Below are 20063 nucleotides of genomic sequence, written 5' to 3' on the forward strand. Positions count from 1 at the left end.
GTGAAGGAAAACCGCCAAGTGTCACTGAATGGCATTGCAGCATGTTTAAAGATTAGTCACGGGTCAGCCCACCACAATGTGCTCCAGTTTCACAAAGTGTCTGCAAGATGGGTGCCACGGCAGCTGACTCCTGAAATGAGAGAACGATGTGTTGATGCTTGTGAAGAACTTCGGTGCTTTGAACGAGAAGGTGATGGCTGCCTTGCAAGAATCATTACTGGGGACGAAACCTGGGTTCACTTCCACCAACCGGAAACGAAGAGAGCGAGCAATGAATGGCGCCACTCCTCATCACCAAAACCAAAGAAGTTCCGAACAGAACCATCAGCAGGGAAGGTTATGCTGACTCTCTTTTGGGACGAAAAAGGCGTCATTTTGGAGCATTACATGCCTAGAGGGACCACTGTCACCAGTGCATCGTACACAGATCTCCTAAAAAATCATCTGCTGCCTGCAATCAAATCAAAGCGACGTGGATTGCTGTCAGCAGGTGTCCTTTTGCAATATGACAATGCGAGGCCCCACACTGCCCATACAACAGTAGCAACAATGACAGACCTGCATTTTGAGTGTCTTCCTCATCCACCATACTCACCAGACCTTGCCCCAAGTGATTTCCATATGTTTGGAACACTCAAAGACTCAATGGGAGGAAAGAAGTTCCATTCTGATGAAGAGGTATGCCACGCGGTGCACGAGCGGTTTGCGTGGACTACCAAAAGAATTTTTTTCTAAAGGAATTTATGCACTTTGTAAGTGCTAGAGGACTTGCATTGAGCAGGGGGGAGATTATGTTGAAAAGTGATACAGCTTTGTACCACTTCTGCACAATAAATAATATTTTAAAAACATATTTAAAGTTTTCATCTGACTCACCCTCGTATATCCCTAGAGTAATCATTTAAAGCCGGTTCTTGAAACTTTGTTAACAGACTTTCTTCGGTTAGTTTGTGTATATCTTGAAGAGTATTCCAGTTCAGTTCCTTTAGTATTTCTGCAACTCTTCCACAGGTGAAACAACTCTGTGACCATTCATGCTGCCATTCTCTATATACATTCAATATTCCCTGTTAGTCCTATGTGATACGGGTCACACCCACTTTAGTAATATTCTACGACTGGTTCCACTAGTGATTTGTGAGCAATATCCTTTGTAGACCGATTGGAGTTCCCCATATTCTACCAGTAAACCGAAGTTTACCAGCTGCTTTACCCACGATCGAACCTATGTGATCATTCCATTTCATATCCCTACTGTTACTCCCAGGTATTTAGATGAGTTGGCCAATTTCAACAGTGACTCACTGATATTACGGTCATAGGATCCTATGTCTTTTCGTTTTGTGAAGTGCAAAATTTTCCATTTCTGAACATTTACAGCAAGTTGCCAATCTCCACACAACTTTGAAATCTTATCAACATCTGACTGAATGTTTGTGCAGCTTTTTTCGGATAGTACTGCATTACAGGTAACTGCATCCTCTGCAGAAAGCCTGATTTTTTTTCTGTTCATGTTGTCTGCAAGGTCATTAATATTAAACAAGGACACTTCCCTGGGACACACCCGTTACTTCTACATCTGATGATGGCTCTCCATTCAAGATACCATGTTGTGTCCTTCCTACCAAAAAGTCCTCCGTCCAGTCACAAATTTGATTTGATACCCCATATGATAGAACTTTTGACAGTAAGTATAGGTGTGGTACTGGGTCAAATGCTTTTCAGAAATATAGCATCAACTTGATTGCGCTGATAAAAAGCTTTCAGTATGTCATGTGAGAAAATTGCGAGTCCGGTTTCACGTTATCGATATTTTCGAAAACTGTGCTGGTTGGCATTAAGGTCATTCTATTCAAGATATGTCATGTTTGATCTCAGAATATGTTCCAAGATTCTACAACAAATTGCTGTGAAAGATACTGGACAGTGGATGACTACTTCTACCATTCTTGTAGTCGGGTGTAACCTGTGAGTTTTTCCAAGAACTGTGCATGGTTTCTTGTTTGAGGGACCTACAACAAATTATAGCTAGGAGAGGGGCTAACTCAGCTACAAATTCAGTATAGAATCTGACAGATATTCCATCAGGACATGGAGCTTTTTTCAATTTTAACAATTTGAGCCATTTCTCAACATGACAGACTAATACTTATTTCATTCATCTTTTCAGTGGCATGAGGATTAAATTGGGGCAATTCTCCTGGGCTTTCCGTTGTAAAGGAACATTTGAAAATGGAATTAAGTATTTCAGCTTTTGCTTTGCTACCCTCAGTTTCAGTTGCTGTCTCACTCACTACGGACTGGACACTAACGTTGCCGCCACTAACAGCCTTTACATATGACCAGAATGTCTTGGGTTCTGTGCAAGATCACTTTACAATATTCTGCCACAGTAGTTATTGAAGGCTTCATGCATTGGTCTCTTGACTGACAAATGTGTTTCATCCAGCATCTCTCTATCTATAGACTTATGCTTTGTTTTACATCAGTTATGGAGTGGTCTCTATTTCTTTACGGAAACTTTATTCCCTGGAGGGTCCCTCCCACTAAGTGGACCTGTCCTGTGCTAAATGTTGCAAGTTCCTCATTCAGATTTGACACTACTGACTTTTTATCTAGTTTACAACATATATGTCTTCCTGCTTGTTTTACTCGTTCTTTGTACTTTGGTAATGATTGTTGGCACATCCGTGTCACGATCACTGATACCAGTTTCGACGAGGACATCCTCAAAAAGGTCAGGTCTATTTGTTGCCATTAGATCCAATATATTTCCATAATGAGTGGGCGTTTCTAAATATCTGTTCTAGGTAATCTTCAGAGGAAGGATTTAGTAATGTTTCACAGGATGTCTTATCATGCTCCCCACTAACAAAGCTGTACTTTTTCACAGTTAATTGTTGGATGATTAAACTCTACTCTGATTATTACAGTATCTCACTGAAATGTGTTATTTTATGCTGTATGTGTGATACATCACAATTCACACAGAAAAAAATGTGGTTTTCTGGTGTAATGAACATCACGATTATATGCAACAGATGGAAATAAATTCATCTCAAGTTATGGTAAGAGCCAGGATGGTGTCATGATACCATGTCAGATTTTATTTTTTGAAGGATATGTAAAACGAAATTCCTATTTGGGCAACTTGAAACGCGGTTCATACCGCAGCTGAAAGACAATGGAATCGTGTGTCATGTATTGTTACAATGGGGCGCAGTTCCAGCACATTTTGCTGTTAAGGTGGACGAGTTCCTAACAAATGATCTCGCAAATCACTGGATCGGGCACGGTTTAGTGACATCTGCAGTGCCACGGAAATGGGCCACTACCGAGCACAGAACATGCCACACTAGTCAATGCCTTACTGAGAAAAATCAAGTCCCATGCTGCTCGGCACTGCTACACGACTGTTGAAGAATAGTGCACAAGTGTTGAGCAAGCCTGTCTAGGAGACACATACGGTAAATCCCTGTGTAAGACACAATTGTGCTCACGTGAGTCCACAGGATAGATAGCTTTTGTGTGCAAGTTCTCCAGGATATAATATGTCATTTTGACCAAGTAGAGGGGCTTCCGAAACACACCATATACGCACTGTCTTTGGCATACACCGAATGCTATGTATGTCAAATCTGTAGCATTATGTGGCTAAATTGTTTGAGACGACCAACATGTCCTCTACCTGTTCAAAAAGTTCCGAGGCTGATTTTATTGCGGTAACTGAGGTGGCAGCTTGAACTAACAACTGTAGACAACAGATGTGCATTTGACCAGTTAGCTGTGAGCAAGCAATATTAAGTAATGCACGTACAACTGTGGTGTGCCAACTTCGCCGTGTCACAAATTGCAACGGAGCTACACCACTATAACAAGTACTTGAGACATTCTTCAGAATGTTTTGATGAAGAGGGAATTATGGTCAAAGCTCGTCCCACACACCTTGGCTCCTGAACAAAAAACAATGATGCGTGGACGTCTGCCCTGACTTCACTTAATAAATTTTTTTTTTTGGTTTTTTATAAAAAAAATTTTTCAGGGAAAAGAAGACATTCTGTAGAATGAATAATTGAGTCTCATGCTGCTTAGCATTAGTACAAGACTGGTGATGAAATGTGTGAAAGTGTTGAGAAAGTCTTTCAAAAAAAATAATTCCTCAGGTGCTCGGCACAATAGTTTGCCAAGACCGAAGAGGGTGCAAATGTGATGCGAGTTTAACAACATCGCAAAGAAGTATTTTGACAGTTTTACATGATTCTTTGAATGTTCTGCATGTTGCATTGAAGTGGGCAAGACTATGTAGAACACCAGATGCATTAGAACCTCCATCTTATCGCTTCTCTATTATTTACTAACCTAGTCTTAAAACTTTTTCGACTGATGGGTTATCACCTGTGTATAATCCAGAGTGCCCTACATAAAACCAGTATGTCTCACGTACCATTCATTTGTCTCTAGTCGAATTGCTTGTGAAGTGGCAACACCGTCTCAAAAGTTGGCTACATTGCATTGTACTGGAGAGTTAAGGGCAGCTGTGTGTTCGGGTGTCAGATGTTGTGAAAAGCTCAAACTGTCGAGTTGTTACAGAAATAGGGCAGTTTACACTAGAACAGTCAATTGATAATGTGGAATGTTACATAAAGACAGGCTCCATCAAGGAATGTAAAGAAATGTTGCAAGCGAAGTATACTGGTAGAAAATTCCCAACTAATAGCACTATTCCCAAGATCTGTACAAGAAATGGAGGACTGTAGGTTCCATTCAGAATGTGCAGGGACATAGGCAACTAACAGTGAGGACTCCTGAAACTACAGACAGAATAAGCACGGACATTATGAGAACTCCATGCAAGTCAATGAGGAGGTTATAGCAGGAGGTCGGTGTACCTCGTACATCATGTACTGGAAGATATGAAATTAAAAGCTTATTGTGTGAGTGAGGTGCAAAAGTTGAAATTTGAGGATCAGAAAAATAAATAGTTCATTATTGTAAATGGCTGTTAACATCAACAGAATTGCAGATATTGGTCGCAGGACAACCCACATATTCTGCACGAAGAACCTCTCCCCTCAGAGAAGATAGGTGCACGGTGTGCATGATCCAGCATGCACATTACTGGCCCCATATTTTTCAATTACACCTTAAACAGTGCCAGATATGTAGAGACCTTTGACTGTTTCCATGCAGAGAAGCTGCATGCAGTATTCCAACAAGATCGAGCAAACGCTCGCACATCAAACCAAAATATGGCCCACATCATCAACGTGTTCCCTGAAGCCAGACTTATCAGTAGATGCCTCTGGCCTCCAAGGTCCTCGGACTTAACATTGTGTGATTTTTATTTATGTAGCACACTACAAAGCAAAGTGCATGTTGACAATCCTCGCACAATAGACACCCTCAGATGGAACATTTCTAAAGAAATTAAGAACATTACATCAGCATGTTGCCGGTAACATCATCATACGAAGTCAGTGATGCCTGGATGACTGTGGCCACCACTTCCAGCACCTTTTATAAACAGGTAATTACATGAAACTTCCTGGCAGATTAAAACTATGTGCCGGACCGAGACTCGAACTCGGGACCTTTGCCTTTCGCGGGCAAGTGCTCTACCAACTGAGCTGCCGAAGTACGACTCACGCCCGGTACTCACAGCTTTACTTCTGCCAGTACCTCGTCTCCTACCTTCCAAAATTTACAGAAGCTCTCCTGCGAACCTTGCAGAACTAGCACTCCCGAAAGAAAGGATATTGCGGAGACATGGCTTAGCCACAGCCTGGGGGATGTTTCCAGAATGAGATTTTCACTCTGCAGTGGAGTGTGCGCTCATATGAAACTTCCTGGCAGATTAAAACTGTGTGCCCGACCGAGACTCGAACTCGGGACCTTTGCCTTTCGCGGGCAAGTGCTCTACCAACTGAGCTACCGAAGCACGACTCACGCCCGGTACTCACAGCTTTACTTCTGCCAGTACCTTGTCTCCTACCTTCCAAACTTTACAGAAGTTCTCCTGCGAACCTTGCAGAACTAGCACTCTTGAAAGAAAGGATATTGCGGAGACATGGCTTAGCCACAGCCTGGGGGATGTTTCCAGAATGAGATTTTCACTCTGCAGCGGAGTGTGCGCTGATATTAAACTTCCTGGCAGATTAAAACTGTGTGCCCGACCGAGACTCGAACTCGGGACCTTTGCCTTTCGCGGGCAAGTGCTCTACCAACTGAGCTACCGAAGCACGACTCACGCCCGGTACTCACAGCTTTACTTCTGCCAGTACCTCGTCTCCTACCTTCCAAACTTTACAGAAGCTCTCCTGCGAACCTTGCAGAACTAGCACTCTTGAAAGAAAGGATATTGCGGAGACATGGCTTAGCCACAGCCTGGGGGATGTTTCCAGAATGAGGTAATTACATATTTTCTAATGTTACTGTTATTGATTCTTTTTAGTTAGTTCATTGTTACGTGAGTTTCAGGCATGAAATGTACTGGTTTTATGTGGGGCACCCTGCATGTCCTTGATGCTGAAGCCACGACATATTTGTGTGGAAACTCAAGCTGCACAAGATATTCACCATCTTCTTCATCCAGTGTCAACTAACGGTCAGGAACAGAACGCATCTCTTGCACGGTAGTTGTCTGGCTTACTATCGGTGGACTACTTCCAACCAGGTTGAAATTTCCATGCGCAAATGCGGGGAAATGGACAGTAAATTTTTACTGATTTTCATCACGTATATAAATCAAAATGGCAGAGCAATAATAACCTTCAGCAGATGAAATGTTAAATACTGGTGACCTACACATGTAAACATAAAAGTACACAACATTATCCTAGCTTTTGGATGATTAGTTCCTTCCTCAACATGGGCACACAAGACAGGTTGGGGCCTATCCTGCTCTGACCTTACTTTGTTGCCAATAATTCCTGAGCGTACATTAACCGAATCGTAGCACTGATGCCTCACCTCTTCAACTTCGTGTGGATTTGCATTAGCCTACACACATTGTTAAGAAAACTGACTTGTTAAGAAAACTGACTAGCCTATCTTGCATGAAAGTGGCCCCGTCTGTGAACAGTATCTTTGTTGTGAGAAGTGGATCTTAACTACACCCTTGCAACAGCCTTTGGCAGAACCGCATTCGGTCGGGCCGATCTTGTGGCCAGAGGGCAAAGACACGCTGTGTGACATGGATAGAGCAACTTGTCATGTAGGACGGCCCAGTAACCCTAATAGATGCTTAAATGCTACATACACTAGTTCCATGTTTCCAGAATGAGATTTTCACTCTGCAGCGGAGTGTGCGCTGATATGAAACTTCCTGGCAGATTAAAACTTCGTGCCGGACCGAGACTCGAACTCGGGACCTTTGCCTTTCGCGGGCGAGTGCTCTACCAACTGAGCTACCCGAGCACGACTCACGCCCCGTCCTCACAGCCTTACTTCTGCCAGTTTTAGTTCCATGTTGTTCTTCCACTTGTTGCAATGCTCGGTCGTCCACAACAGGAGTACGAATGGTGCAAGATCTGCTACAACATGCCACTGTTGAAGCTAAGGAGCCAGAGTCTCCTAGTTTCTAGAAAAGATGGCATAATACTGTAGTTGTGCAGATGGAAATTTGCGTGCTGGATATTTTTCAGCAGACAGGACATCAGCTCAACAGTTGTTTCGATTTTCCATACCCTACAAGAAGATCGTGTCTGCCATTTCCTAAGTGGAATAATATGCTTAAATTACACTGGTAAGTGCAAGGATAAAACTATAATGTAAAAGCATTTTACAGGCTTATCGAAACATAAGCTGGCCGCATTAGAACTAATGTAAGCGCACAGCCCTTACCCAGAACTGTGGATACAATTTACAGTAACAACAGTAACAGATGTTTACTGTGTGCTGAATCCATGGACAGTAACAGAAAAATCAGTAACAGAAAAATCCGTTCTTGTTTGTTTACTGCATTTCTGTAGGTTGTCCGTAATAGCAAACAGCTTTCAGTAGAAGAGATGTATTTCACATTAGCAAAGATGAGTAAGTGCTTATAGCTTTTAAAGTATGCACTTTTAGAGCCCATGTTTACATGACATTTTTGTCTTGTCTCCCCCCCCCCCAAACACCCGGCATACATGTTGGGTGTTTATAAACGAGATGCTGAGAACCACAAAAGCCTAAAGCGCACTGTCATCAGTTTTATGACCGTAGCATGTAAATGTATTCCTGACATCTGTTGATGTTATTGTGAACCAGCTTATCCATATCTCTAGCCCCCACATTGTATATATGAAAATTCACAAAAAATCTGCCTCTCAGGTTTTTCAGATATTCATTTCCTTGCGGGCCTAAAGCACAAAACACAATTTTATTGCTCTGCAATGCTCAATTGTTATCCAGAGTTGACAATATAATTTAGTGTTTTAATCATGTACATAGTAGTACCTGTCAGGGTAACCGAGAACGTTAATGCGCTGCTTCCTGGACTCGGGTAGATGTACCGGCCCCGGGTCGTATCCACCCAGCAGATTAACGCCGAGGGTCAGTATGCCGGCCAGCCTGGATGTGGTTTTTAGGCGGTTTTCCACATCCTGCTAGGCGAATACTGAGCTGGTCCCCGCGTTCCGCCTCAGTTCCACGAGTCTCAGACATTTGAAAATGTTTGCACTATTTCACGGCTTACACAAGACGCAGACAGCTGCGGGTACATTACTTACGTCCTGGGGGGTTCCGGGTGGCGGCACGAAGGGCATCCGGCCACCCTCTGCAACTAACACTGCCAAATCCATAATAATACGGCCGACCCTGGATGCAAGTGGGACCGAGGCCCAAAGCAAGAAAGAATCATGTACATAGTGGTAATATTTCACAATCTGAGGTGTATTGGCAGTTTTATATGAACCTGAAGCCAAACAATGTGCTCAATAAAAATTATTACAATAAGGACCAAGAAGTGTTGGAATATGTCACACTTGTATGAGTGGTGAATCTATTATCTGTTCATTATCTCCTGATTCTAGTTTTGCATTAGTTATGAACTTTACATCTATCATAAGACACTAATGTCACTAGCCTATAAAAGCAAATTTTGTGAATTAATATTGATGGTAAATACAATCGTCAATATTAATTGATATTTTGAATATAATAGAGGGAAACATTCCACGTGGGAAAAATATATCTAAAAACAAAGATGATGTGACTTACCAAACGAAAGTGCTGGCATGTTGATAGACACACAAACAAACACAAACATACACACAAAATTCAAGCTTTCGCAACCAACGGTTGCTTCATTGGGAAAGAGGGAAAGAAGAAAGGATGTGGGTTTTAAAGGAGAGGGTACGGAGTCATTCCAATCCCGGGAGCGGAAAGACTTACCTTGGGGGGAAAAAGGACAGGTATACACTCGCGCGCACACACACACACACACACACATCCATCCACACATACACAAATGTCCTTTTCCCTCCCTAAGGTAAGTCTTTCTGCTCCCGGGATTGGAATGACTCCTTACCCTCTCCCTTGAAACCCACATCCTTTCTTCTTTCCCTCTCCTTCCCTCTTTCCCGATGAAGCAACCGTTGGTTGCGAAAGCTTGAATTTTGTGTGTATGTTTGTGTTTGTTTATGTGTCTATCAACATGGTCAGCGCTTTTGTTTGGCAAGCCACATAATCTTTGTTTTTAGATATATTAATTGATATTTTGTAATATAAAGTGGATATATTATTTATCTGTAGGAAGTATGGGGTGTCAAGACTTGGTTAAAAAACAATTTAGGTCTGTGCAGTTGGTGGTTTGTCTGTAAATTTGATTTTCACAAACGTCTATTTTTCTCAAAACTTTGTTTCTATACTTGAGGCCCTTATTGTTCTCAGTGTTTCAAAGTGAAGCTACTCACAGAGGTCCAGTGTGTTCTGTAATATCATACGAAAGCAAATCTTGATAGATATTCTAATGCATTCAATGCAGAACCGGTTTAAGCTGGAAAAAAATTAGTTTCAATTTTAGCGACCAGATGCAAATCCAGCACTGTGAATGCAAGAAAGATATATAGAAATGTTTCCATATGTAATGGATTAGGGACGGGACGTGGGCAGAAAAGGCCAAATAAGTGAGAAAGTCAATGTTGATTTTATCATTAACTGCCTCTTACACAATTTGTTCAATATGAGCATTGGAGGAGTTTAAGAGATGCTGTACAGTGTCAGATTTGCATCTGGTGATCAAAATTGGAACTACTTTTATCCAGGTTATATCAGTTCCACATTAATGCTTTAGCCCATTTGCTGAGTTTCACTGCCATATGAGAATTAAAGCTCACACTGGACCTCTGTGAGTAGCTGCACTTTAATTAAACCACCCAGTACATCAATGATAAATTCATTTAGTAAATGAAACTCTTTATATCTCTAATTATTTAATTGTATATCTAAAAACAAAGATGATGTCTTACCAAACGAAACCGCTGGCACGTCGATAGACACACAAACAAACACAAACGCACACACAAAATTCAAGCTTTCGCAACAAACTGTTGCCTCATCAGGAAAGAGGGAAGGAGAGGGAAAGACGAAAGGATGTGGGTTTTAAGGGAGAGGGTAAGGAGTCATTCCAATCCCGGGAGCGGAAAGACTTACTTTAGGGGGAAAAAAAGGACGGGTATACACTCGCGCACACACACACATATCCATCCACACATATACAGACACAAGCAGACATATTTAAAGACAACTCTTAAAGACAACTCTTTGTCTTTAAATATGTCTGCTTGTGTCTGTATATGTGTGGATGGATATGTGTGTGTGTGCGCGCGCGAGTGTATACCTGTCCTTTTTCCCCTTAAGGTAAGTCTTTCCGCTCCCGGGATTGGAATGACTCCTTACCCTCTCCGTTAAAACCCACATCCTTTCGTCTTTCCCTCTCCTTCCCTCTTTCCTGATGAGGCAACAGTTTGTTGCGAAAGCTTGAATTTTGTGTGTGTGTTTGTGTGTCTATCGACGTGCCAGCGCTTTCGTTTGGTAAGTCACATCATCTTTGTTTTTAGATATATTTTTTCCCACGTGGAATGTTTCCTTCTATTATAATTATTTAATTGGATAGATAAAAAATCTACTCACCAAGCAGTGGCACAACACACACATAAAAGACTGTTGTGATTATCAAGCTTTTGGAGCCAGTGGCTCCTTCTTCAGGCAGAAGGGTTGAAGGGGAAGGAAGAAGGGTGATGGAAAAGGAATGGAGAGGTCTACGGAAAGGGGTAGATTTCGGGAAAGTCACCCAGAACTGCGGTTTAGGGGAGACTTACCGTACGGGATGAGAAGGAAAGACTGATCGTTGAGGACTGCGTCGGATGTGATTTGAAAACCTAAGAGGTTATATTTTCTTTATATCTCTAGCCATTCAATGGCAAATATACATAATGAATGAAAGCATTCAATCTCAATGATTCAGTCCTTACTTCATAAGTGGAAATGGAATGCAATGTCCAAAAACTTTCTGCTTCTTTGATGAGAGCACTACTACATTATCAAGCTCTCAGTTATAAATTATTCATGACTGACAATCATTTTAACACTGGGGGAAATAAGGGAAGGATCGAAAAATCAAACACTATATTTTACTTCCCATTTGCAGCTTCATATAAATATTTGTATATCTTTAGTAATAAATGCTCACAGTATAAGTGCACAATGCAATATAAAGAATTTACATTTCAAATAATGTAGCAATATATATTATATAAATGCATATAAGAAATCACATTTCCTGTAAGGCACACACATGAAAACTGCAAACTAAGTGAACAGAAAACGTAAAAACTGACACATACTCTTAAGTTCAGAATTATGCAAAAAAACCACTGCTTAGTACTAATCTGCATAAAAACACAGATTGCAACAAAGCTATTAATGAATACGTGTGGAGTACAATATGTAGGAATTTGCTACCAATAATTCACACCTGGGTAAGAACGCAGGCAGTGGTATCAGTCTCCCCACGGGGAAAGTGGACTTGCTTACATTGCACAGTTTGAAAATGACATCACTTGTAAAATAAGCAGGCAACACTTATTCTTCTTTTGCTGCTGCTGAAACTTTACATCAGACTTTGGTTCTCAGAAACATATGCAGCATAATGAATATGCCATTAAGTACACACCTTCTGTAGTCCTAAAGTCACAGGTGCTAAACGTGCGAGTAATGAGAAATCTACAGGCATGTTTGTAGGTTCCTCTGTGCTCTCCAAACACAAATGCCCTACAAACTACAAGATAGGCAGCAAAGAGGTACAGCAGCATCTCTATTGAGAACGTCCCCACTTTTTTACGTATAATTCTCTTGCTGCAATAGTTTAACACCTTAACTCACAATATTGATCTCAAGAGACACTGATTTCCAGCAGTCACTGTACTAGCACTGAGAGCGCCAATGGCTTTAACTAGCAGCGTTTCTTGCACTCTTCCACTGGTTCTATGCAGCTGTTGGAGACCTATCTTTGTAGAGCAGAACTTTGTCACATACAAGGCCTGTGAGCTGCGAGTGTCTTAGCATTTTATGAAGCAAACAGCTCCTGTTGCAAATGGCAGCAGTAATTGTGGCCGCAGGCTGAATGGGTGAACATTAGAAACAGATGGGAGACATTCGAAAAAATGCAGAAGGACACCATGTGTCACACGGAGGCTGTCTTGACAAATGTTGTTCTTGCTGCTGCACAGAACCCCTGAACAAAATTCATAAAATATTTTTCTCGTTCAAACTAGGGGACCCTAATATCAAGCTGTTTTCTTTGCATTTTTGATGGTATGAAATTATAACTTATATAGAGGGAAATGTGTTTCCTTCTCCCTTGTTTCATTTCTTGTATCAGAGAGCATAAATGCATGCTTTAGAGGTGTCGTGCTTCTCTCTCTCTCTCTCTCTCTCTCTCTCTCTCTCTCTTTCTCTCTAATTCATCACGCTCTCTCGAGAGGCTATTTTTCATGATTTTTTTTACACATACTGAACAAGGCCTTACAGTTCGTATTGGCATGTACAACTGAACTGACATTACCAATGCTTAATGTTATATTTTATTTATGTACCCAAATGGTCGCCAATGTTCACTGAGCCTATTATCTCGAACTGAAATCTTTAAGTACAATGTGCAGTTTAAAGTAACATAAAACTGTGAAACACACATCCTTCACATATCTAGTGAACAATAAGTACATATATTGCAGAATTCCTTTCCACAAAAAATTAAACTAAAACTAGGTGTACAAAGGAGGATGATTTTTTTAAAAAAAAAAAAAAAAAGAAACAGCTGAAACACAAACACTTCTGTCTAACAATGATATAATATGTTGACATGTGCAATCTATGTTCAATGTTGAATATCAACCCTTGCATTTCTGTATCAACCAACAGATAGGGAAGTAAAGAAAATGGAGGTGCCAAGTTAGAGCTTGATATCTTCATTCACCAATTTTTGAATTTCAAACAGTACAAAAGACTTGCCAATATTCACTATGCATATACCATTAAGTACACAACCATTTTTGCATTTTTAAGAAGCTTTTAAGTAAGAAATACAATACATCCAGTGGAGGGCACGATACATTTACCTACCGATTACACCAACAGAAGTGCAGACAGCAACTGAAAAGATACCCACACAACCACTTAGTTGCAATACACAATATTTTTCAAGAATCATGAATATTAAAAGGTTGAGCAATCACAAATTCTGAAAATGAGTTAACTTACTGCCTACAGAGTGCTTGCTACAGTGAAAAGTTAAAAATATGAGCTGGGCTGTGACCTGAATGCAGATTCCAAGTGTGCTCAGATGGCGTGACTGATATTGCACAGTCCATGATAGGCACATACACAGGACGTGTGTCCAGTTTTAACTTTTCACGGATGACTGTTGCAAGTCCTGTTATTGCCTATTATATCTATAACTAAGCAGTGGTTGTTTTTATTCAATTCATAGCCACTAATATATATTTTATGTCCTTTTTCTTCGGCTCTTCTGGAGTGACTGATACCACTGACTGCACATTACCCATTACACACACAGTAACACTCGACTGTCCGTATTACATGTACTGCTAGAATATATGCAGAAAAAAATATATAAATATATACACATAACATTAGAGAACAAAGACATACTTTGTCTGAAGAGGCTAAAATTGCAAAACAAAAGGCTTCTGACTGTAATTTTCAGTTTCTTCCCCTCTGCTTTTTACATGAGACCATTGTCTTGGACACCAGAGGGAGAATGATGTGAAATTTATTCCTGTTAGGCACTGTTGACCAAGAATCACAGAGGACAGTCACTGTATACACAAAACGCTATGTAGATTGCTTTTATTAGTCACTCAGAGCAATCGAGGCCATTCACATACACACATTTGTTGGAGCCCAAAAGATTCTGAACACAAAGACATACAAAAATGACTCAAAGATACCTCAACACTAGAATGACTGAAAGTCTGACTCTAATGTAAAATCAATCTCTCACTCTCTCTCTCGTGCACACACGATACTGTTCAACACGTCTTTAAGATCTTTATGAACAATGTAAGCTGCACAGTAACAGAAATAACAGTTGCTTAATGTTCCGATACAAACAAAAACTTATGAGAACTAATGATTCAGGACAACACTTGTTCAAAATTTCACTTTGATGTTTTAAACCATCTACAAAATATTAGGAGTTCCTACATTGTACCGGATAATCTAACAACAAGAGCGAGGTGGGGAGGTTAAGGAAATATCTTAAACTGGACAGGTTCCACAACAGTGCCAGAAACACGATCTCTACTTTAACCATAAAGTAGCTTACACAGAAGTAATACTGAAGCAGTGTGCAGTTAAATAAAAAATACTAGAGATTCAAGGGTACTTGTGTTCCTTAATAAAAGATGGGAATTTCAGTTCAAGATTGGTTGTTTACCAATAACAATGTAAGAAAGGAATAGTATCACAAAAATGGTTCTAGTTAAAACACATGCCGAAAAGGCGGAGACCACACAGTTCAACAGTGTCATTTACTGAGTGACGAAGATTGATATGAATTGCCAACAAGAGGTAGAAGATTGGTGTTTGATGCCCTGTTGGCACAAGGTCGACACATCCGAACTCTTGTAAGATCTGTGCCTTGCAGCCAAAAGAAATCAATCAAATAACAACCTCTTCTGATACCATTTTGTAACAGAAAATATTGTTCTCTAGGTGAAAGAAAAAAGTAAACAACTCATAAAGCAATAAATGTCTTAAAATTAATATAAAGTAGTAAAAGTGATTTTGATGAACTCTGTAATAACGTAAAGTTACACTCTAACTGTTACAAACATATAGATGTATATCTGTCTGAGGCCACGGGGGACTTGTTATGTAGTGCAATTGACGAACAGACTGTGCATTTTCATATTGCAAAATTATAACGTAGATCAAAGTTAGATGTTAGTGTCAAGTTTATTACAAAAAACTTAGACCAAACCATCCTTTCATCAATATATCCAAAGGGATTTGAAAATTGAATTTAATATTGCTGTCACCATTGTTGCCGTGACAAACCATAAAAACACACCATCTCATTGTGATAACATCAAAATGACCATTTTTGGATAAATTAGATGGGAAGGGAAAGTTATGGTAACTGTGATTCATTGCATTTGAAGCAGAGAGACAATCAGACAATTTGATGACGTTTTTGTTTTTGCTCCTGCTTTCACTCAATATTATGTTGAATGCTGCCCCCTTTTCAAAACATTCATCAGTTTGACATATATGGAGCTCTCCTTGCTACAAGGCTGCCAAATGTGTGTACTTGTGATACAAGGTCAATGAACTAATATGGGTGTTTGTACTTTTATTGTGTCAGGACGACTGCCAAAAATCTGATGCGATTGAAAATATACTCAGTGTGCGAAATAGGAGTTCACCGGTTTCTGGAAGCTCTCAGTATTTCTGTCTTACGTGAGCAGTACGACTGAGGTACAAACTTACCAGTTGCTCCTGGGAGTGGGAGGTGTACCTAAGTGAAGTGATGCCAACAGAAAGTAGCTAGCCACCGTATGTGACACCAACTCGGATATGATAAATGCCACAGTAAGATTCCCGACAATTGCGTAGCCCCAAAGATTGGTCGAATAATAAATTATTTGCACCTTAAAAGCACTGTTCTGAAATATGTTGTTTATAAAAGTTTATAGTAAAGCAACTAGTTTCTGAATTTGGTGTCCTTTAAGCAATTTCAAAGGAGATTGAAAACTTGCAAAGATCGGACAAGAGAGCCTTGTGGAAGGAACAGTGTCAGCATTTTCCCCAATTTATTTAGGGAAAGCAGAGAAAACTTTAATGTGGGAAATCAGACTGGGACCCGAACCTCGCCTCTTCCAAGTATGAGTCCACCAACTTTTCTTAGCCACCTGTGCTCCACAATCGTGTCTGAGACCACCTGTTCTACAACAAAGAACACGGCTGACCCTCTTGTGGCTCCAATAGCTCGGTCATTCCCATTACCTGGTAGTCGAAATGCATATGCTCGAGCACTGCTTTGTTCTGTAACTTGGCACACAATTTTCTGCAAGAAAAGTGTGCAAGGCAATTCAATGCAAACAGCAGTGTTACCTCTGGCTACCACACACAGAATGTGAAAGAATCAGGAGAAAATGATAAGAATGGAAGACCAAAAGAGAAGTAATCAGATTAATAAGGGTGTAAGGTACAGATGCTGTATTCCCCTCTACTGTTCAACTAGATATTTAAGATGCAATGAAGGGGAAGAAAAAACAAACATCCAGAAGTGGGACTAAAATTCAGGGTGAAAAAAATATCAATATGATTCAGCTAAGTGCATTGCTGCCATCTGTGGAAGAATTGCAGTACCTGTCAAATGGAATGGACACCTTGCCAATCACAGAATATGGATTGGGAGGGGGGGGGGTAAGAGGGGGAGGGAGGGAGGGAGGGAGAGAGAGAGAGAGAGAGAGAGAGAGAGAGAGAGAGAGAGAACCAACCAAAGGGACACAAAAGTAATGAGAAGCAGCAGACTTGAGATTACCGATAAGCTTACACACAGAAATTTGGGACAACATAGTAGATGAAGTGAAACATTTCTGCTACCTCGGAAGCAAAATAATGCACGATGGAGGTAATAGTGAAGGCAAAAGAAGCAGATTAGTACAGACAAATGGAGCATCTTCACAAAAAGACATCACTATCATAAAACTTCTTAATTAGAGAAATAAATGCCTGAGAATGTACATTTGGTGTGCACAGCGTTGTATTGAAGTGAATCCCACACTGTGGGAAAACCAGAAAAAAGAGAGTTGAAGTAAGTGTGATGTAGTGCTGTGAAATATGTTGAGAATTAAGTGGAATGATAAGAAATGAGGAAGACCTCCGTAAAACTGTTGCGGAAAGGAATTCATGGAAACCAGTGACAAGAAGAAGGGACAAGATGGCAGGACATGCATTAACACAGCAGGGAATAACTTCCTTACTACTAGAGGGAGTGACGGAGAGTAAAAACTATACAGGAAGACAGATCAGAAAATACAGTATGTTTCAAAATTTGTTTCAGGATTTTAGGGATTGTAGAGGGAATTTAGCACATAAAGTTTCGACAATGAACCTACCTACATAAACGTACCATTTGGATGTAAAATAAGTGTGACCTTCAGATAACTTTCAAATCCCCTGCTACACAATCTGGTATGTAAGGAAAAGCCACAAAATGCCTGCATCGAGAACATTTTCTGGATCGCCTCAGTCCGTAACATACTATCTTTATCTGACTGTAACAACAGCTGCAAGAGACTGGTAGGTGGGTTTGTGGACTGTGTGTCTCAAAGCACACACAGCAAATACACCTCATTTCCATGTGGATGACAATGATTATGTTTGATTTATGGGGCACTCAACTGCGTGGTCATCAGCACTCGTAGAAAGTACTGATTTTTACACGGTCCAATCTAGCCACTGTCACATGATGATGATGATGAAATGACGATGACAACACAGACACCCAGTCCCTGGCAAAGAAAATCTCAATCCAGCCAGGAATCAAACCCGGGACCCCGTGATGCAGAGGGAGCAATGCTAGCCACAAGACCACGAGCTCTGAACTCGCCACACGGAGCAGCTACTGTCGAGCGCACAGGTCAGAGATTGTCATCTCTGGTCTCTGTGAACCGCAAAGCAGGAAATAATGAGTCATCTGACCTTCAAACTTATTTTACATCCAAACAGTACATTTCCAGAAATGGGCTAATTATGAAAATGTAATAAGGGAATGTAGGCAATAGGAGTACAAATAGGAGTACAAATGGATTGTAACTTCGATTGTCTCACATATGGAGATGACGTAGTAGTAGGTTGAGTGAATCACACCACGAGTTGAAATAAATTTACCAGAAAATGGACAACTACACACAGAAGGTTTGGCTAAAAGTGAACTGAGACACAAAACGGAGTTTATGCAATTAGGAAGAAGACGAGAGCAGGAAGAATTTCACGCGAGTTCAGCAGTCCAGATACATGGATATTGGTTAACCAGTGAAAACTGCATAGGAATTGATATTATGGAAAGAATAGCAGTGGGAATGGAATGCAAGTATTCCCTTGGGTAAACGCCGAGTTCAAAATCGAGATCGGCAAACACTGAGGTAAGAATCTACAATGCATGGATAGGCCCAGCAGTCGTGTAGTGCTCAGGAATCTGGAGCACGACTAAATGAGAGATGGAAAAATTATTAGTACTTGAAAGAAGAGCAATGAGGAAGACGTGGGGACCCAACTTAGATAAAGAATAATGGAGGATGAGGAGGAGGAAGAATGAGCAATTCTACCTCTTGGTACAAGAAACAGCAATCCTACAGAAGCTGAAGAGCAAAAGACTCCAGTAGACAGACCATACAGCCCGTATGCCAGAAGAAAGACAGGCGAAGAAAGCACTCGAGTGGAAACCGAACACCAGACGCCCCACATGATGACCCAGGCGGTGCGGGACGGGTGACCCGGAGAAGGACGTGCTGGCGCTGGGTATTGGAGACTGATCAGAAAACAGAAAGGAATGGAGGCAGCTTGTGGAAGCAGGTCAAGGTCTGCAGGGCCTGTGATCGCTGGATATGTACAGGCATTACCTGCTAAGTCTCTTCTGCAACTCGCAGAAACCTGTAATACAAACTGTGAAACACCCTGTATACATCAAATAACTGACAAAGCTGAGTGCAAGTGCTATTCTGAGAGGGTGGTACAGGAGAGGCAATAGTTGTGGGTTGCAAAAAAGAGCCACAAATAACATAGGGAAACACCAGTACTAGAAAACTGGATGGTAATCTGCAAAAGTTGTAAAGCAGGATCATAAAGTGTGGTATTGGGTCCTAATGGAGCAATTCTACTCTGGCAGACACACTGCAGAAACAACATGAGGCAGGAGGTGGGGAATACTCTCTCTGGTTCCATGCCACACTCTACCAGAGCTCAAGAAAATCAGAGCAAAGAGTAGTGTGCTCAGGGGTCAAATTTTTGGAAAAGTACAGCAAAGGAAATGCATCTCAAAGCGCGTCAGGAAACAGATATCTTGTGATGGGAGTGCCAAAAATATGCTTGCAAAGTTGGCAAAATTGTGGTTTGTGATGTTAAGAAAAGCAGTTTTCTGATACTGTTGGTCAAGTTATGCAGTGGGCTTAGGTAGCACTTCGTCTTTTTTTTATTATTTCGTGACCAGTTTCTTTCTCCCCCTTTTCCTTTAACTACAAGCAAAACCATATAACACCTTCAAAATTCTGTGTGAGCTGAACAAGTTTTAATCAGAAGATTTAAAAGAGCCTCCTGGAACACAATGCATCCATCACAAAAGTCTTTAACCAGTTTCTGGCAGTAGTTTCTGTGTTGCCCTTCTCTGGTTCATTCGAGCAAAGTTTGAGACCCTATAGGTCACAGCTTTATTACTCAATGCTTTCTATGTACGCAGGAGCGCATTTGCTATTTTATCTGATGTTATTCGATGAAGTGTTATACAGTATAACACTTTCAATGAACAAATGCGTAATTTACTGAACTGTGACGAC

The 20063-nt window shown here is 40.8% G+C and overlaps 1 protein-coding gene across 1 annotated transcript in view; it reads right to left on the minus strand.

Moving 5' to 3' along the window:
- Positions 1-14356: 14356 nt before the first annotated feature.
- LOC126212752 (uncharacterized) overlaps positions 14357-20063 on the minus strand; it is a 408628-nt gene continuing 402921 nt past the window's right edge. Inside the window, exons 22-23 of the mRNA XM_049940160.1 lie at positions 16510-16570; positions 14357-14413 (exon numbers count right to left, since the gene is read on the minus strand). Coding sequence (XP_049796117.1) covers positions 14357-14413; positions 16510-16570 — 118 coding nt within the window. The remainder of the gene's footprint in view (positions 14414-16509; positions 16571-20063) is intronic.

This window comes from Schistocerca nitens, chromosome 11 (assembly GCF_023898315.1).
Source record: "Schistocerca nitens isolate TAMUIC-IGC-003100 chromosome 11, iqSchNite1.1, whole genome shotgun sequence".
Lineage (NCBI taxonomy): Eukaryota > Metazoa > Arthropoda > Insecta > Orthoptera > Acrididae > Schistocerca > Schistocerca nitens.